The 20486-nt window shown below is 35.3% G+C and overlaps 4 protein-coding genes and 1 long non-coding RNA gene across 8 annotated transcripts in view; 2 read left to right on the top strand and 3 right to left on the bottom strand.

Moving 5' to 3' along the window:
- Nucleotides 1-1371, bottom strand: part of LOC103519117 (protein Jumonji-like) — a 2381-nt gene extending 1010 nt beyond the window's left edge. The window contains exons 1-3 of the mRNA XM_008484203.2: nucleotides 1220-1371; nucleotides 675-856; nucleotides 57-142 (exon numbers count right to left, since the gene is read on the bottom strand). Of these exons, the coding sequence (XP_008482425.1) occupies nucleotides 57-142; nucleotides 675-856; nucleotides 1220-1320 (369 nt within the window). The 5' untranslated portion in view covers nucleotides 1321-1371. The remainder of the gene's footprint in view (nucleotides 1-56; nucleotides 143-674; nucleotides 857-1219) is intronic.
- Nucleotides 1372-2479: 1108 nt separating this feature from the next.
- Nucleotides 2480-5063, bottom strand: LOC103519116 (protein Jumonji-like). The gene is made up of 5 exons (XM_008484202.3): nucleotides 4924-5063; nucleotides 3951-4108; nucleotides 3419-3600; nucleotides 2980-3065; nucleotides 2480-2533 (listed from the first exon to the last, which is right to left on the bottom strand). The coding sequence occupies exons 2-5, from the start codon at nucleotides 4049-4051 to the stop codon at nucleotides 2480-2482; spliced, it is 423 nt and encodes a 140-aa protein (XP_008482424.1). The 5' UTR covers nucleotides 4052-4108; nucleotides 4924-5063.
- A 1786-nt stretch (nucleotides 5064-6849) lies between these two features.
- LOC103519115 (transmembrane protein 208) lies at nucleotides 6850-11613 on the bottom strand. The gene is made up of 5 exons (XM_008484201.2): nucleotides 11489-11613; nucleotides 10984-11139; nucleotides 8608-8747; nucleotides 7967-7979; nucleotides 6850-7871 (listed from the first exon to the last, which is right to left on the bottom strand). The coding sequence occupies exons 1-5, from the start codon at nucleotides 11492-11494 to the stop codon at nucleotides 7737-7739; spliced, it is 450 nt and encodes a 149-aa protein (XP_008482423.1). The 5' UTR covers nucleotides 11495-11613; the 3' UTR covers nucleotides 6850-7736.
- A 972-nt stretch (nucleotides 11614-12585) lies between these two features.
- LOC103519113 (sulfhydryl oxidase 1-like) overlaps nucleotides 12586-20486 on the top strand; it is a 14866-nt gene continuing 6965 nt past the window's right edge. The window contains exons 1-2 of one of the 4 annotated variants that reach the window (XM_026830721.1): nucleotides 12586-12788; nucleotides 13037-13389. In XM_026830721.1, the coding sequence (XP_026686522.1) occupies nucleotides 13113-13389 (277 nt within the window). In that variant the 5' untranslated portion in view covers nucleotides 12586-12788; nucleotides 13037-13112. Of the gene's footprint in view, nucleotides 12796-12981; nucleotides 13390-20486 lie in introns of all 4 variants that reach the window. The other 3 variants (XM_026830720.1, XM_026830719.1, XM_026830718.1) reach the window with 3 other exon arrangements.
- Nucleotides 13744-19598, top strand: LOC113471510. Its single transcript, XR_003394183.1, has 2 exons — nucleotides 13744-14311; nucleotides 18911-19598. It is a non-coding gene; the product is annotated as an uncharacterized LOC113471510 (long non-coding RNA).

Here is a 20486-nt window from a genome sequence, read left to right as displayed (position 1 = left end):
GAAAAAAAAAAAGGAAACAAGGATCCCTTGTAATAGAATGGGTGTGGGAAACATACCTGGTCAGAGGTGGGTGCAGCCATTAGTGAAGAAGGACTTGGGTTGCTAAACATAGCACTGAGATGTCCAGAGATTAGAGGGGTGCCTGAAATCAAATAAAAAATTTATGAAATGTTCCAAGTACCAAAACTCCAAAGTCCATTTCCAATGGGAGGGACACTTATACCTCCCATATCCCATGTTATTTGAAATTCAAGGAACATCTGCAGTTATTGGAACTCATTGTTTTGTTTAATATCTCCTTACTTTTTTAAGGGAGGAATAGTAATGAACATTTTGTCTAAGGCAAATATTAAGTAGGTATTTTAGGTCCTTAAAATGAATTTTAGGAACAGTAAAGGTACCTACCTACTTAAGTTCTTACATACAAATATTTATTTATTTGTTTACACGCTAAGCATCAAGGCCATGTGTGACATACAAATATAATTTTGATAAAATTACAATAGGTGTAGCTTAATCATACAAATATTAAGTAGGTATTTTAGGTCCTTAAAATGAATTTTAGGAACAGTAAAGGTACCTACCTACTTAAGTTCTTACATACAAATATAATTTTGGTAAAATTACAATAGGTGTAGCTTAATCATTAAAATATACACAGACATTCCATTTACCTCTGAAGCACAGAAATGTAAGGAAATCTTCTGTTTTAGGTTGGTTCACAGGAGGTGTACTGATTATTTTAGGAGCCATTGGGATTACAGGTGTAGTCTCAACTTCAGGGGGAGTTTCCTTTACTGGAGTCACCATTGGACTTGAGCCTTGTGCAAACTTTCTCTGGGCCTGAACTTTGGTCCTAGATGATGAGAAAAATGATGGGAAACATTTTTAGAAAAAGTTCAATGAAAATGGGGTCAATAAAACATCTCAGTAGTAGACAATCACTCAACTGCTTACCTAAGTAAATATACAAGTACCTAAGGCATTAAAAATAAATAAATAAATAAATAAATAAATCAGTTTGCAATCTACTGTATAAAAATGTTCCCTGGATGACTATCAAACTATGAGACTAACCATAAGTAAATAAAAGAGTTGCCCATGCCAAGTCTGACTACCTAATCTTCACAGTGTCATTTTTATAGATCACCTTGTTAAATAGTTTTGTTGACAAATAATACCTTTAAACTTATCAATAAAAATTAAAAATCATTTTTACCTTTTTGGTAGAAGGGGAAGATCCACACCCTCTTCCAAATCATCTTCTTCCTCTTCATTTGTATCCACCTCCTGTTTCTTCCGTTTGAATATTTTATCCATCCTGCTATCAGGTTGTGGACAGTATGATTATCGAGGTGATTTACTTACAAGTTAAGCCTAAAAGAAATCAATAATATTGTCAATTAATTAAATTAGGAAATATTTAAAGTTCAGAACAAAAATAAGTCAATGTAAGGCACTTATACAGTTATCTACCTATGAAGATTGAGATGGTAAGTATAAAGGGTGAGTCATTAGACTATGCTGTCACAAAACATCAATTTCACTACATTACTTCAGGTAGGTGTAGTATGCTCATCAAACAAATGATCCCAATAATCTAGTCTCCATTATTACATGAAATTCAAACATTGCCTTGAGTGTTGAACACCATTATAAGGAAAGCACAGATTGATTAATAACATTGGTAGTAAAATAAAACTCTCGGCAGAGGAAGTGTGAGAACATAGGTTTTAAAAACTTACATCAAAGTGACCATCCTTTGTGAAACCAAAATCGAATTTACAAATTTTATGGGAAAGTATAAAAACTTTCTTAAGTAAAACAGAATCATAAATATTGATAAATGGGAAATGAGGACAAGTGATTCCAATCCATAATGTGTTTACTTTTCTCTTATTTCTATGCTTGCTCTACTTTTCCATGAGCTCACAAGTGAAGATGACACAATGGTTTATGGATGAAGAGTTCTTGAAATTATCTCTAGAATGACAAATTCCCCAATCGAACTTTGGAATTAAATACTAGGAATATTTATTGAGAATTAGTGCTACATTTAAGTAAAATTAAGGAAAAGAGAAGTAATAATAGTTAATACCTTTGTTTTTATGTGTCAAATCTTGTTACTAAAGGTATTGTCATACTATTTGCCTTGATGCCAAATATGTGTCGCCTGTTGTTTTCTAGAAGAATCTCACTTGCTCTCTAGTAAATATTCAGCGTTCAATCATTTAATAAGTTTACTTAGCCTTTTCTAGTCTATATAACATTATTATTCAATGTTGGCACACTCTAATAAATATTAATAAAAAAAAAACCCTTCTTACCAGTTGCATTTTTCTGTACAGGAAGAAACACAACTGTTAATTATGGATAAAAAATGTAGGAGAAAAAATTCTCAATAATATCTCTGCAATTCTCAAAGATAATTTCCCTTCTACAGAAATATATTTCACTTTGCAGTTTTGAGTCAACCAAGTCAGTAAGTAAGGAAGAAAGAGTCCTTCTTCCCCTTCTTACCAGTTGCATTTTTCTGTACAGGAAGAAACACAACTGTTAATTATGGATAAAAAATGTAGGAGAAAAAATTCACAATAATATCTCTGCAAATGTAGGAGAAAAAATTCACAATAATATCTCAATTTCCCTTCTACAGAAATATATTTCACTTTGCAGTTTTGAGTCAACCAAGTCAGTAAGAAGGAAAGGGTCTGATTTATTTAACCCTGGAGATCTACATTATGATTATGGGATGGGCTTAGATATTAATATTATTACACAGATAGGCTGCCTTTTAGTCAATGGGTAAAATAAGAACAGATTTTGAGTTCTGAGTAGAGGGTAACAAATAATTATAGTTGGTGTCCAAACCTTTTTTTTAGAACCTAACCTCTTGGGTCATCTATTCATTATGTGGATAAAATTGCAAAAAAAAAAAAACAAGGATCCCTTGTGATAGAATGGGTGTGGGAAATATACCTGGTCAGAGGTGGGTGCAGCCATTAGTGAAGAAGGACTTGGGTTGCTAAACATAGCACTGAGATGTCCAGAGATTAGAGGGGTGCCTGAAATCAAATAACAAATTTATGAAATGTTCCAAGTACCAAAACTCCAAAGTCCATTTCCAATGGGAGGGACACTTATACCTCCCATATCTCATGTTATTTGAAATTCAAGGAACATCTTCAGTTATTGGAACTCGTTGTTTTGTTTATTATCTCCTTACTCTTTTAAGGGAGGAATAGTAATGAACATTTTGTCTAAGGCAAATATTAAGTAGGTATTTTAGGTCCTTAAAATGAATTTTAGGAACAGTAAAGGTACCTACCTACTTAAGTTCTTACATACAAATATAATTTTGGTAAAATTACAATAGGTGTAGCTTAATCATTAAAATATACACAGACATTCCATTTACCTCTGAAGCACAGAAATGTAAGGAAATCTTCTGTTTTAGGTTGGTTCACAGGAGGTGTACTGATTATTTTAGGAGCCATTGGGATTACAGGTGTAGTCTCAACTTCAGGGGGAGTTTCCTTTACTGGAGTCACCATTGGACTTGAGCCTTGTGCAAACTTTCTCTGGGCCTGAACTTTGGTCCTAGATGATGAGAAAAATGATGGGAAACATTTTTAGAAAAAGTTCAATGAAAATGGGGTCAATAAAACAACTCAGTAGTAGACAATCACTTAACTGCTTACCTAAGTAAATATAAGGCATTAAAAAAATAAATAAATAAATAAATAAATCAGTTTGCAATCTCTGTATAAAAATGTTCCCTGGATGACTATCAAACTATGAGACTAACCATAAGTAAATAAAAGGGTTGCCTATGCCAAGTCTGACTACCTAATCTTCACAGTGTCATTTTTATAGATAAGCTTGTTAAATAGTTTTGTTGACAAATAATACCTTTAAACTTATCAATAAAAATTAAAAATCATTTTTACCTTTTTGGTAGAAGGGGAAGATCCACACCCTCTTCCAAATCATCTTCTTCCTCTTCATTTGTATCCACCTCCTGTTTCTTCCGTTTGAATATTTTATCCATCCTGCTATCAGGTTGTGGACAGTATGATTATCGAGGTGATTTACTTACAAGTTAAGCCTAAAAGAAATCAATAATATTGTCAATTAATTCAATTAGGAAATATTTTTAGTTCAGAACAAAAATAAGTCAATGTAAGGTTGTAAGGCAATTATACAGTTATCTACCTATGAAGATTGAGATGGTAAGTAAAGGGTGAGTCATTAGACTATGCTGTCACAAAACATCAATTTCACTACATTACTTCAGGAAGGTGTAGTATGCTCATCAAACAAGTGATCCCAATAATCTAGTCTCCATTATTACATGAAATTCAAACATTGCCTGGAGTGTTGAACACCATTGCAAGGAAAGCACAGAACAACACTGGTAGTAAAATAAAACTCTTGGCAGAGGAAGTGTGAGAACATAAGTTTTAAAAACTTACTTCAAAGTTACCATCCTTTGTGAAACCAAAATTGAATTTGCAAATTTTATGGGAAAGTATAAAAACTTTCTCAAGTAAAACAGAATCATAAATATTGATAAATGGGAAATGAGGACAAGTGATTCCAATCCATAATGTGTTTACTTTTCTCTTATTTCTATGCTCTACTTTTCCATGAGCTCACAAGTGAAGATGACACAATGGTTTATGCATGAAGAGTTCTTGAAATTATCTCTAGAATGACAAATTCCCCAATCGAACTTTGGAATTAAATACTAGGAATATTTATTGAGAATTAGTGCTACATTTAATAGAGATGAGTAAAATGAAGGAAAAGAGAAGTAATAATACTATCCCTGCTTCTCTACTGTAAACAACCAACACCATGGGAGAGGTATCTTCTATCTTCAGTTTGGATTTGATAACTCTTGTGGGAGAGAAAACTTACTTGGGTGAAGCTTTTCCGATGTGTACTACATTTGAATAAACACTTACGACTAGTTAAAAGGTTATTAATTTAAATTAAATGCATTTAATTCATATAAAAACACAAAATTTCCATTTCTTGGGTCCATAGTAAATAAAGAATATTGACTTTAAAAGGGGAGAAGAGAAAAGTGGAAGGGGACAAAGGAGGGGGTTTTATTTTTATTTTAAAATTACAAAGAGAAAAGAGTTTTGTTTGGGCGTCCTCTTTGGCAAAACTCCATAAAAAATAAGCGCGAATTTTTAAATTAAATTAAAAAAAAATCAAACTAGATTCTAGGGATGCCAGGTTTTAATTCGATTTTGAAGGTTTTTGTCGATTTTACAGCAGTTATTTTTCATTTATGTGATCCACTGCCTAAAAAATGTAAGTTATTTTTTAATCTCGTAAAAACGGATTTTGCACGAGAAAAGTGGAAGGGGACAAAGGAGGGGGTTTTATTTTTATTTTAAAATTACAAAGAGAAAAGAGTTTTGTTTGGGCGTCCTCTTTGACAAAACTCCATAAAAATTAAGCGCGAATTTTTAAATAATTGAATTAAAAAAAAAACTAGATTCTAGGGTCTCTAGGGATGCCAGGTTTTAATTCGATTTTGAAGGTTTTTGTCGATTTTACAGCCGATATTTTTCATTTATGTGATCCACTGCCTAAAAAATGTAAGTTATTTTTCAATCTCGTAAAAACGGATTTTGCAGTTTTCCTTTTGCTCCCTTGCGCGTTTGACAATTCACCGTTTCAAGCTCCGGATTAACGAAATCAGCTGATCAATCGTTGAGCTTTCAAACGTAAAAAAAAAGTAAAAAGAAGAAACTCAAAAGAAATAAGAAAATCAAAATCCAATCATAAAAAATACAAAGTCCATAATAAGTAAGTCCATAAAAACTTTAATAATTTACCTGACTAATATAATCATTATCATAAGTTCCTAGAAGAGTTATCAGTACAGTATCAATCCATCAGTTGTGAGAACAGTAACAGAAAACTAGGAATATAATAAAATTGAGACAATAACAATAACATTCCACTGATAAGACAGTCCCTCTTACAGAAATACCTACCAAAAGAAATCCTTCAATAAATTAAAAGGTATGTGTTAAAATTTTAAAATTATTTCAATAAATTAGCATGTTATCCCTATGGGACATAGTGCTGTTGTGAATGGGTATGTCATTTCAACACCTGTTCAAAACGGAAACAAATATTGATAGGTCAAAGCCCTACATTTTCTCAACATTCCTTGCTAACATCTCGATTGATTAATTTGTAAAAGGAATTTACTTTTATTTTTTATTTGGACATTTCGAAATATGTATTCAAGGTATTAACTTATCATATCAAAAAAGTCCAGTCAAATAAATGTTTTCACATGAAATGTGAAACCCAGTCAATGAAACTTTTTATAGGTATTTAATTCATTATTTATGTATTTTTTACACTCGAATGATTTTATTCTGATTTAATTCACACTTTGAAAATCTTATTTTCTCTTGTGCCTTCTGTAACTGTTTTTCCTTTCAACTTTTTGACCTGAATGGCAGTCTAGTTACAACTTTACAGTAAATCCTACACATGGTTCTTAATTGGCAGCTTTACCTTATTTTTGTGGTTTTACCCTAGATAGTCCCAGTATTTCACCTTTATATTACCCTTATTTAGTTTTATTTTTTGGTGTTTTGTCTTGCCTGTTTTTATTTACTCCGTCACATTGCCTGTTTTTAATGAATACATATATTTTTACTAGTTTGGTGTTTACAAAAAATCTTCGTTTTATTTCACCTATTCCAAGGCCTTGAAAAGTTATCTTGTGAGGAGTGGGTATCGCCGAATTGATATCACTAAAAAACCAAGTAGTTAGGTAAACAGTGACATAAATAAATAAATACGTAATTCACAACGGAATAGTCATTACCAAAAGTTTTATTTACAGGAAATAATAATGAAAAACCACCAACATTAACTAATATGTATGATAAAAAAAAAATCCCGATTTCATAATCTATGACAACTTAAGCCTCAAGAGCTAGTTTAATAAATTGTTCAGTCTACATGCAGGTGCGCGGACGTCAAGAGTTCAAAGTATGCGTGACACCCTCAAACTATATGGATAAAAACTTAAAAAATAATGTTGATAAAGCCAAGCTTTCACCTTGAAATGACTACTAAAGTTTCAAGTCACAAATAGGATTCGAACACCCTCAATTGCGAGTCTAGTGCTACTGATCTACAAGAACCTATCTAATACTTCACACTTTTGTCATAAGTACCAATCTAATTACAAATTGCATAGTTCAGTCACCCTCTCCCTTTGTTAAAATAATTAAAAAAATGTAAAACCCCCGTGGTTAAAGTCTCATGTACTCTAGGTATGTTGCCCAATTTTTAAACCTCCTCAGAGATGTATAGGTAGTGAGTTTATAAAAAATACTAACTCTGTTCAGTGGACCAATGGGTCAGATCCTGAACCATGTAACTCACTCTTCAACTGACCTATAGATACACGGAGTTGGAATCTGAATCACTGACTGAGCAGTTCTTTTCTATAACTAACTCAACTCACTCACTCACTCTTTACACCTCTATTTTTACTTTCTATTACTAAAGTACCGCAAAACTATACTAGTAATGAGAAAGTATTGCAATCAGTCCAAATCCTATTCAACATAGGTAAGACAGTATACCCGTAGGTACGAGTTCAATCCCTCTCTCCCTGTATTATGTACACCGAGTCTATCATTCATGTTTCACCCATGTGTTCACTTGGGTGAAATGTTTCATCATCCAAGTCTCTTCATTCGCCTCTCCATTTTCTTCTGTTTCTTTTCAGACACCTCAGGTTGCTCAGGAGCAGACTGGAAGAACCATGGCCCAAGGAAGTTGATCCACACTAAGTAGAAGCCCCGTATTGGTGCCTGGAACATATTATTAATTATTACATATATCATTATTACTTTCTATTACTACAGTATAGCGAGCTATACCAGTACCTAATGAAAGTATTGGGTGCTGTTATTGCACTTCTAGGGTAAGAACACATTTACACACATTTTATAATGTAGCAGTTGTTTCATTGCTACGAAATAAAAACGGTGATGAAACACTCATCTTGGGGGGGAAAGGAAAAAAAAATGGCAGGCATTAGAATGTTGGATTGCGTGTGTTCTTAGGAATCAGGTGGGTAGGAACTTATCACATGCCTTCAGGCACACTCCCTTTGTCAATGGTCTAGGTACCTACTCTAGGTTTACATTGCCCTTGGGATAATTTTAATTAGAAATTGTTGGAGAGTTGTGAGGACAGGATAGGAGAAGCCAGCAGTTGCGAGAACGATATGAGAATAAACTTCGCCCAGGCACTAATTGAACCTGCAAGCTAGCACTTACAAGGCAGGCGCTCTACCTTCCAAACTGACTATGCTGTTCTATGCCTTGTTCCAAACTATGCCCTAACATCGAGTGGATTGGAACACATCACATGTCACATGCCTTCAGGCACACTCCATTTGTCAAGGGTCTAGGCATTGCCTTGTGATCAATTTAATTTGAAGAAACCATTTACTGATGAAACATCTTTAAAGCATTTTCTTTATCACAAACCTTTCTTTTTCTTCTCATATTTCAGAGGGATCTGGGGAATAAGGGAACTCACTCTCCAAGACCTCCTTCCATGTTGAGATCAGAGCCACTATCCAGGAGAGTTTTCTCGTCAGGCCCATACTTTGGGGTTGACATGTATTTCATGAACTGGTAGCTTCCCACATAGGAACACAGGGCCAGCAAAAGAAGAAACTGAAAATGCAACAATATAATACTTTGTAAAATACATGTAAGCCAGCCTAGTTAGCTTAGTTGGTAGTGCATCTGCCTTGTAGCTTGTAGGTGCTAGGCTGTGGGTTTGATTTCCGCCTCCTCAGGTTGCTCAGGAGCAGACTGGAAGAACCATGGCCCAAGGAAGTTGATCCACACTAAGTAGAAGCCCCGTATTGGTGCCTGGAATTATTACATATATCATTATTACTTTCTATTACTACAGTATAGCGAGCTATACCAGTACCTAATGAAAGTATATCAATCAGTCCAAAATTTCTAAATCGGGAAATGGTTGGAAATATCCGTTTTGGGATCCCCTGATGTCAAAAAGGTGGTTTTTAGCCCATGGTCTGTACGTACGTACCTTACGTACTACAGGTTTAAATGGGAAAAAGTGAAAAGTTGTGAACAAAATATCTCAAGAATGGTTTGTCCTAAATCGGGAAATGGTTGGAAATATCCGTTTTGGGATCCCCTGATGTCAAAAAGGTGGTTTTTAGCCCATGGTCTGTACGTACGTACGTTACGTACTACAGGTTTAAATGGGAAAAAGTGAAAAGTTGTGAACAAAATATCTCAAGAATGGTTTGTTGTAAAGAGATGAAATTTGGTATGATATCCCGGTATGGTCCAAGGACGCGACTGTAACAATTTGGTAAAAATCGGATAGTCACTCATCCTCGGGACTTTTTTTTTTCAAATACGTATTCCACAAATGTAATAGAAAGTCATGTGATGTTCACGCCAGATATTTTTTTTTTTTTTAAATTGGAATATTTAGATAGATAGATTAGATAGACATGTACAAAACAATATTGAAGAAAATAACCAGGAGTGGTTCTATTGTTCCTTAATATTCCAGTTTAATTATTCAAAAATAAAATGAACTTTGGCCTTACCAATAACCACAGGAGCCAGAAATAGTTGGAGTACAATGAGCAAACTTGGGCAATGGTTGTCAAGATGATCAGGTCTTTGGCATGTCTGAAAAAAGTATGTTAAAAGCACATTAAAATTTGTGTTCAAAATGATCCCATAAGGACCAATCCTAAGGGGCATTTAACTATAAGATCTCAGTCACAGTCCTTGAACCAACATTCCACTGTGTCACTTCTTCGAGTCGACCTAGTCTATTTCAAGGAAAATATTGACTGATGAAGTTAATCTGTGATCACTGAAAATTGATTTGATTAATAATAAAATAAATTACAACATGATTGTCCCGGTTATAATACTGGATTTCCCGGTTTCTACTTGAAATAATTATTACCACTACTTTTTTCCACCCTGTAGATGTACCTGAAGAGGTATACAATTATTTCGTCTTTTCTGTTTATTTGAAGTTTTAAAAGTATACTTTCATTTGTCTGTTTAGGCTTTTTTATTGTCCTTATCCGTTTCTTATAGGTAGCTTTGTACTTTTTTTTTCTTTACATGGTTTATTAAATAAGTGTATAGGCTGTTCGATTCCTGTAAGGTATAGTGGTTTTTACTAAAAACTTTTTTAGGAATCTAGAATTGCATAGGCATAGAGGACTACAATCTATATATATATATTTTTTTTTATTTTCTTTTTCCCAACAATACGGTTCTCGATTCTTTAGTTACCTATTTAATGTTTCTCCTAAATAACCTAAATTGTCTTCCTGTTTACTAAGTATGTCTATTTGCGCTTTGTCTTGAAAAAACTTCTTCATAGAACACTCCCTCAACTTAAATTGAACAATTTCTTGCTATTTTTCCTTCGAGTTTTGCTTTTCTCCTGCATTTCAATTGGACTTTTATGAAAGAGTTTTTCAAAGTGACGTGCTATTTTTTTTTTGTACCCAGGCTATGTTAGGCTCAAACAAAATACATAGAGTGAAGAGCATGGCACATAGACTATAGACTCTATACAGCATCGAGCAGGTAGAGGGAAGCGGCGACTTCAAACCGCATAGATTTTTTTTTTTTTTTTTAAGAAAGAAAGATTGCCTTTATTCACTCAAACAACTGGATAAATATTTCAGATGGCTATTTGATCAATATCTCCATTAAGTAAGATAAGATCATAGTGCATTTTAATATAGGAGCAACTTGCATGGCCAAGTTTAGTGTGTATCACATTACACTTGCCAATGGAAGGTCTGAGGATTGGGGGAAGGTTCTCTGCTTTAACAATAGACTGGGCTAGAGAGTATACTAAACGAGAGAGGGACCTATGGGATTTACTTACTCCAGTGCCAAGTGTCCAAGAAGCCCCTAGGATTGTCATAACCACCAAATAAACTCCATTGGCTCCATAAACCATGTTCCTATAAAAACTTAATGTGGCAGCATTGTCTTCAACTATTTGTTTCTGGCCTTTGGTGGCCAGCTTTCCTTTCTGAGGCTGAGGAAGAAAATAATAGTTATGATTAGAATAACACCTTGCTTATTTCATTTTTTGTTTAACAAGGATTAAGGTCATGATATTTGCATTGTCCAAGCTAACTAGACCAATGTTTAGGCCTGTAAAAATTACTATGGATCTTCAGTGGCATACTTTTTGCACCCTGTGAGGTTTCACCGGGGAGCCCCTAACTGAATATATTGATGGGGGAGGGGGTTGGATTTGGATAGTCCAAATTTTAGGCACTTGGGGGTCTTTGCAGGGCAACTTAATTTCTGGTGTGGGATTTATGCCAGTGGTATCTATGGGTTTCAGTTAAAATATCAAAAGATTAGTTTTGTATACTTACGGCCATGGTAGGTCAATTTGTATGATCAATTACTGAAGCTCCAGAAACACTGGTCAATCTAATCATTTGTAGCTGAGAACACTTTGGTCTGTAAAGCATTTATGGGTGATTTTCACTTTCTTTATATTGAGGATAAAATTCCATACCTCGGCTGGGATTGAACCCACGCCCTCCTGTTTACCAGTCAAGCGCCTTGACCACTACACCGAGGTAGGTCTCTCTCCGTTCCACTCTGTTTTGAGCCCTACTTGACGGTGGCTTTTCTTTTTTAATACCAAAAAGACAATTTGTGATAGATGAATTTTTTTAAGTATTGTATTTATAAAAGATTAGTTTTGTATACTTACGGCCATGGTAGGTCAATTTGTATGATCAATTACTGAAGCTCCAGAAACACTGGTCAATCTAATCGCATTTGTAGCTGAGAACACTTTGGTCTGTAAAGCATTTATATAGGTGATTTTCACTTTCTTCATTCCATTTTTAGGTCAGAAATAGTAAAAATTGAATTTTTATTGTCATCCAAAGATCCAACAATCCAAAACCAAAACTTCCAACAGTTCCAACTTCCAACATTTGTTTTTTTTTTGAGTGTGTTTTCTTTATCAGCAGGTGCACCAACGTCTTGAAGTGACATAAAACCTGGCCATAAAAAATAACTAGCCATTAGTAGGTAGATTAAGCTCGTCTTGGAGGGAAAGCTGGAAAATTAGCTTTTAAGGTTTTCTTTTTAGTTAATGAAACACCATCTAATAAAATTAAAGGATGAAAATTTTGAAAGAAAAAAAATCCGATTTTTTTTTCGTTGGTGAAGGGTTGTCAAAATGTCAAAACTTTCAAGAAGCGCTATCTTCACACTGGTACGAATGCGTTCGATGTTGGTGAAGTTAACGCCTATTCCGTAGTAAAAGTAAACAAAATTTTCCACTTTTCCTCTTTTCCAAGTTTTAAGGTTTTCTTTTTAGTTAATGAAACACCATCTAATAAAATTAAAGGATGAAAATTTTGAAAGAAAAAAAATCCGATTTTTTTTCGTTGGTGAAGGGTTGTCAAAATGTCAAAACTTTCAAGAAGCGCTATCTTCACACTGGTACGAATGCGTTCGATGATCGATGTTGGTGAAGTTAACGCCTATTCCGTAGTAAAAGTAAACAAAATTTTCCACTTTTCCTCTTTTCCAGAAAATTTGAAAAATTGAGAAACAGAAAGCGGAAAGCAGAAAGACAGAAACAGGCAGAAAAGCTGGAAGCTGGAACTGCTGGAAGTTCACTCAAGCAAATCACTTCTGAGAATCTGAGCAGTCTGCGGTAAATCTTTCTCAAATTTGTTCTCTTTCTGATAATAAGAGACTTGCCTACTTATTATCAGAACGAATTAACACCATTATCAGTAACTCTCATTGCTGTAGGTACCTACCTAATATTTTTGTTCTGTTGAGGGTTTATACTTTATAGCCATCAATTTTTCTTATCAGAATATTTTTTGTGCCAAAGTGTTTTTTCCTGTTTCTACCTAATCTACCTACTCTGATGGATTAATTTAATCTAGAATTCTAGAACAAAGCTTTCTTTCTCTCATTTAAATGTTAGTGGGTCACATTGTCTGGCTCAAGACTTAATTTAAAATGACAGTCAAACTATTGTTTTTTGTGGCTATATTCTACTTTTCCAATCAAGTTGTGTTAAGCAAGTCAGTGGATGGAAAAAGGATTTATCATGATATATCATCAGGACAAGGACTGTATCAATCAGATGACAAAGTCAATATCTTGAAATCAAGTAATTTTGTGGAGAATGTTGTTGGCAGCTCTACAGCCTGGATTGTGGAATTCTACAATAGCTGGTGTGGACACTGCATACAGTTTGCTCCAGTATGGAAAGATTTTGCCAAGAGTATTTCTTGTAAGTTAAGAAAATAAAATTATTTCATGATTTCACCCCTGAATTTTTTTGGGAAGGCTACTTACCTACAGTAAACACCATTGTGTGGACACTGCATACAGTTTGCTCCAGTATGGAAAGATTTTGCCAAGAGTATTTCTTGTAAGTTAAGAAAATAAAATTATTTCATGACTTCACCCCTGATTTTTTTTGGGAAGGCTACTTACCTACAGTAAACACCATTAATAAACAAAAATAAAATTGACTAGCTTAAGTAATTTTAGATACACTTCATTGAAGTAATTTTGTGAAGACAACAGAAATGAACACAAATGTAAATGATAAATAGAATAGAAATTTAGAAATAGGTTTGGAGGTAAAATTGAAAACGGGGAAAAACGATTCAAGAGACAGACCTAGTAGGTACTATGTACAGGTACACTCTGGATGTAAATGTACCTACTCACGTACCTAACCGAAAAAGAACAAATCTGGAAGGGTAGAGACATTTAAAAAAGATTTCTACAAAGAAATAGGTACAAAAGAAATAGAACTTAACGGGCTGTTAGCTTAACAGGCCTTCTAGGGATTGAAAATATTGGTGAAATCCACTGTCTAGGTTTGGCTATTTACAATGTATTCTTATCGAAGTCATTCTCCCCGTACGTTTGCTCTCAAAGGCCAGCCACTCACTATCAGACCTGATGAACACACACTACCAGGTAGACCTGACCGGCACGGCTGAAAAGTTCCGCCTGTCAGGTCTACCTGATAGTGAGTGGCTGGCCTAATACAGAAAGCTCTTCATGTATAGAACATAGATCAAGAAAGAGACAAAAGGGTACCTAATAAATGCTGCAGATACAATTTGATACAAACCTGTTGTAATTTTCTACAATATCCTGCTTAGCTCCATACAGAAAAAGCCCACTCCGAGGCTTAGGTGTAGGGGCAAACATGGCTGGCCTAATACAGAAAGCTCTTCATGTATAGAACATAGATCAAGAAAGAGACAAAAGGGTACCTAATAAATGCTGCAGATACAACCTATTGTAATTTTCTACAATATCCTGCTTAGCTCCGTACACATAAAGCCCACTCCGAGGCTTAGGTGTAGGTGTAGGGGCAAACTGGAACCTAGATAATTATCTCCTACTTACCTATATTTCTCCGCCTCAGCAGGTCGATTCACACTGGACTCCAGCTCCTTTTTCCGCCTCAGGATTTCCTGTTCTTGAACCTGGATTTCCTGGTTCCTTTCCGCTTCAGCTTCGGCCTCAATCATGAGCCTCTTCTTGTTGGCCTGGGCGAGCTTCTCTATCCTGGAGGGACAAATCAAAGTAAGTATTAAGGTGTGTCTACACATAGTCGACCAGCCATCGATCGATTGATGAGATAAATCTTTGTTGTCGACGTCGATGTAGACTGAACCGTCCACACCGCCTCGATAACATAGTTTCTCCTCGTCGCGTCGCGTCGATCGACGACCGGTCGTCTATGTTTGGACACAACTTTAGCGAATAGAAAAAAAAACCCTCTCCTCCAGCTGTCTAGTCAAGGTGAGTCGGTGATTATCTGTTGATAAAGTCCAACTAATCTTCCCCAATTACGACAGATTGTGTTTCATTATTCATTTATTTATTTTAAAAGTAGGTACTTTAGGGCAGTACCTAAGTAGACAAACCGTATTTTCCTCCTTGATTATACCATGGTGTACAGCACATTCTCGAATCAATAATCTCAGGCGTTTTATAGGCATACCTACCAGCATAGATTAGAACCTACGTACCTACCTACCTTGTTTGTATGTATGTACTTTTCTCGGGAATCTGGAGGTTGGTGGTTCAAGTCCAAGTCATAAAATTTATCTAGGTGTAATAATTGGGGAACGATATTTGTGACAAGAGCCGTGATCCCACAACAAGCATTTAAGTATGAATAGCCTCAAGGGCTTGTAAGTCTCGCGCTATTTTTGTAGGTACATAATGGCAGTGATAGTATTATTGTTCTTCTTTAACGGATCATTTATATGTTTTACTGTTTCCTGTGGGAAGGACAACCGTTTTTGACAGATGATGTGTATTTTCCTTTCGGGAAACTGACCACTTTTTTTTTTCGGCTGAGATTCCAATGGTCCTTCCTTGAGGTGCACAGAGGAAATCGCCTGTAAAGGCACCTTTCTCTTACGTTATTAATTTACTAAGACTGTTATTGTTTTCAAAATGCTCGGAGTTGACTATTAGGTCATTTTCCCTGGTTACTAAGACTAATTGGGGTTCAAATGTTCAAAAGATCAACCTTAAGTTGTATCCACTATTATATAGTCGACCGGCAGTCGATCGATGTCGACTGGACCGTCCATACTGCCTCGATAACATAGATTTTCCTCGTTCATCGACATCGATCGACTATGTTTGGACACACCTTTAGGGTAATCACTGGTTGAGGTTTCATTGCTTGTTAAGTTTCATTTTGCTCTCGGAGTGTTTCATTCCCACGTTGACTGGCAGTCGGGATGTGGCAGTTTTAGTACCAGCGGTGCTAGTAGAGGAGGACGGGGTGTCTAAGGCAGGGGTCGCGTGATCGATTCCGTCCAGGTCGACGGATAAGGTCGAAGGTCGCCGATGGAGGGAGGTGTAGTCCACTTTGTGCTGCGAGAGAAACCAGAAACAGGATTAGAGTTGGATTGACCTTCGATATACTGATTTGTTGCGGTTGTACGGGATATTTGTTCCAATTTTTAAGTCCGGAAATTTGCTCAAATATCGCGTACATACGCAACCACCCGCGCAAGACCGCGTTGGTAGATAACGTCGTAACGTGTGTATGAATATGAATCTCTGGAAAAGTTGAAATTTTCTCACATTGTGTGGGAAATATCAAATAGGTATACCTCGGGAAATATCAATAAGTATTTGATAGTTCCCATTTAGGTACCTACGCTAAGTTGTTGAAATGAAAAGCGTTTTGAAGGCACGTGTGCTAATTTTAATACCATGTATTTAACCTAATTATAATGTTTTTACCCGCAAACTACAATGATTCTAACTAATTCATTATCGACAGAGGTAACGAAGTAGGTAAATCGTCAACAAAATAGTCATAACACTCATAACATAGGTAGGTAATGCGTAATGCTAGTCTAAATTTACGAGACCTAGGAGTCCCGGACGTAAGGAAAAACCCGGTTTTTTTTTTTTTTTTTTTTTTTTTTTTTTGTCAAGATTGTGAAATACAAAGTGCAGAGTTCTTTATGGAATAGCCTCATACTTCTCTCTCCTGACCAACTTCTTTCAAAATCTATAGGCGTCTGGGGCCTAGTCCTGAAAGTACTGCAAACTCTTTACACAGAAAAACGTCCTCTTTGTCATTTTTTTGCACGAAAAATTAGAGGTGAGGTCCTTTCAGGGATGGGTCCCCGCAGACTAGTCTCCGATTGTATTTATTATTATTTTAAATTATTAATTTACGCACTTATTTTTTATGTTCTCTGATTACAACTTCCGTTAGTTTTTAGTTAATTGTTAATTTTAGTCCTTTGCAATTTGAACTTTGACGATTTTTTAGTTACGACTGTTTGCATTTTTGTCTAAGCAGGTTATCGTGCAATAATGAATACCTTAAAAATGCTTCTGTTTTGGTCATAATAATTTACCTGAACATTATTACTGTAGAAGAGACCTTAAGGTAATAAAAGTAGGTAGATACGAAATGAAACAGCTTTTTAAGGGTACACTTTTCTGACATTTCGAAGGAGTCCCTTTTGGGGTTCTCTGGGGAAAAAGGTGTACCTATTTTAGCCTTTGGGCAAGTAAGTACGAATAAATGATTCTTCCTACATAATATCTAGTGTATTTTTTAAATGCTGTATTATCCCTCTTAATTTTATTTATCTATTATTCTATACCTACCTTTAGTAATTTGTTGTATTTATTATTATTTTAAATTATTAATTTACGCACTTATTTTTTATGTTCTCTGATTACAACTTCCGTTAGTTTTTAGTTAATTGGTTATTTTAGTCCTTTGCAATTTGAACTTTGACGATTTTTTAGTTACGATTGTTTGCATTTTGTCTAAGCAGGTTATCGTGCAATAATGAATACCTTTAAAATGTTTCTGTTTTAGTAATAATAATTTACCTGAACATTATTACTGTAGAAGAGACCTTAAGGTAATAAAAGTAGGTAGATACGAAATGAAACAGTTTTTTAAGTGTACACATTTCTGACATTTCGAAGGAGTCCCTTTTGGGGTTCTCTGAGTAAAAAGGTGTACCTATTTTAGCCTTTGGTCTGGGCAAGTAAGTACGAATAAATAATGATTCTTCCTACATAATATCTAGTGTATTTTTTAATGCTGTATTATCCCTCCTAATTTTATTTATCTATTATTCTATACCTACCTATAGTAATTTATGTAAAAGAATCAAATTTTGTCCCCTGTATACATTTATGTAGAGTACAAATAAATATTCACGATCAACAAATTGGTTGTATTCTGACAAATAATAAACATTGAGTTGTTTTCTTTTTTTGGTTTTCTCTTATCGAATTTCCTAGAAGTGCTGAATTATCTTTTTTAGGAAAACCTTATCAATTATACACAGATTTTAGTTTTAGTTTGAATTTCCAGTTTAATGTTAACAGTAGGTACCTACCTGTTTTTTGTTTTAGGTCACGGTTTTGGAGATAAGGATATTTTGTGTTCTATGTTGAAACACCTCAGCTGCAGCAATACCATGTAGTATGTAGAATATGTAGATGAAAGGACTGAATAAAAATAACAAAAGGTGGTTCGTTTAAGTATGTATTTATTATTTATTTACAAATTATGTTTAAATAATAAACAAAAATAAAATTGACTAGCTTAAGTAATTTTAGATACACTTCATTGAAGTAATTTTGTGAAGACAACAGAAATGAACACAAATGTAAATGATAAATAGAATAGAAATTTAGAAATAGGTTTGGAGGTAAAATTGAAAACGGGGAAAAACGATTCAAGAGACAGACCTAGTAGGTACTATGTACAGGTACACTCTGGATGTAAATGTACCTACTCACGTACCTAACCGAAAAAGAACAAATCTGGAAGGGTAGAGACATTTAAAAAAGATTTCTACAAAGAAATAGGTACAAAAGAAATAGAACTTAACGGGCTGTTAGCTTAACAGGCCTTCTAGGGATTGAAAATATTGGTGAAATCCACTGTCTAGGTTTGGCTATTTACAATGTATTCTTATCGAAGTCATTCTCCCCGTACGTTTGCTCTCAAAGGCCAGCCACTCACTATCAGACCTGATGAACACACACTACCAGGTAGACCTGACCGGCACGGCTGAAAAGTTCCGCCTGTCAGGTCTACCTGATAGTGAGTGGCTGGCCTAATACAGAAAGCTCTTCATGTATAGAACATAGATCAAGAAAGAGACAAAAGGGTACCTAATAAATGCTGCAGATACAATTTGATACAAACCTGTTGTAATTTTCTACAATATCCTGCTTAGCTCCATACAGAAAAAGCCCACTCCGAGGCTTAGGTGTAGGGGCAAACAGCCCCAAAGGATGGGTTAAGCTTATACGAATCTACAATAGCCTCAAGGGCTTGTAAGTCTCGCGCTATTTTTGTAGGTACATAATGGCAGTGATAGTATTATTGTTCTTCTTTAACGGATCATTTATATGTTTTACTGTTTCCTGTGGGAAGGACAACCGTTTTTGACAGATGATGTGTATTTTCCTTTCGGGAAACTGACCACTTTTTTTTTTCGGCTGAGATTCCAATGGTCCTTCCTTGAGGTGCACAGAGGAAATCGCCTGTAAAGGCACCTTTCTCTTACGTTATTAATTTACTAAGACTGTTATTGTTTTCAAAATGCTCGGAGTTGACTATTAGGTCATTTTCCCTGGTTACTAAGACTACTCGGGGTTCAAATGTTCAAAAGATCAACCTTAAGTTGTATCCACTATTATATAGTCGACCGGCAGTCGATCGATGTCGACTGGACCGTGCATACTACCTCGATAACATAGGTTTTCCTCGTTTATCGACATCGATCGACTATGTTTGGACACACCTTTAGGGTAATCACTGGTTGAGGTTTCATTGCTTGTTAAGTTTCATTTTGCTCTCGGAGTGTTTCATTCCCACGTTGACTGGCAGTCGGGATGTGGCAGTTTTAGTACCAGCGGTGCTAGTAGAGGAGGACGGGGTGTCTAAGGCAGGGGTCGCGTGATCGATTCCGTCCAGGTCGACGGATAAGGTCGAAGGTCGCCGATGGAGGGAGGTGTAGTCCACTTTGTGCTGCGAGAGAAACCAGAAACAGGATTAGAGTTGGATTGACCTTCGATATACTGATTTGTTGCGGTTGTACGGGATATTTGTTCCAATTTTTAAGTCCGCAAATTTGCTCAAATATCGCGTACATACACAACCACCCGCGAAAGACCGCGTTGGTAGATAGCGTCGTAACGTGTGTATAAATATGAATCTCTGGAAAAGTTGAAATTTTCTCACATTGTGTGGGAAATATCAAATAGGTATACCTCGAGAAATATCAATATTTGATAGTTCCCATTTAGGTACCTACGCTAAGTTGTTGAAATGAAACGCGTTTTGAAGGCACGTGTGCTAATTTTAATACCATGTGTTTAACCTAATTATAATTACCTATAATGTTTTTACCCGCAAACTACAATGATTCTAACTAATTCATTATCGACAGAGGTAACGAAGTAGGTAAATCGTCAACAAAATAGTCATACTTGTTGAGTTGGAGTTCTAATGTAGTAAGAAAAGATCACTTTGAAAATAGAACATTGGAACGAATTTATTTTGTGTAGACTCACCAGAGTGAAAATCAAGACTGAGGATTGAATCAATTCACTCTAGCCAATATTGGATATTGGAAAACCGAAATACACTGGTTCGAAACCACCATCATACACAACACATTCACCCCAACGTTAACACAGACGAAAGTCCATAACGTTGGGGTATATCCACTAAAATACAATTCACAAAGTAATAATATTCCTATTCTTATTGAATGTTAGTTGATGTCATTATAAAGAACAAAATAAAATTACATTCTTTGGAAAAAAAAAAAAAAAAAC

The sequence above is a fragment of the Diaphorina citri genome, unplaced genomic scaffold (assembly GCF_000475195.1).
Source record: "Diaphorina citri unplaced genomic scaffold, Diaci psyllid genome assembly version 1.1 scaffold2541, whole genome shotgun sequence".
NCBI lineage: Eukaryota > Metazoa > Arthropoda > Insecta > Hemiptera > Psyllidae > Diaphorina > Diaphorina citri.
Note: the sequence above shows the minus strand (reverse complement) of the source record. Positions and strands in the feature narration are given on the sequence as shown.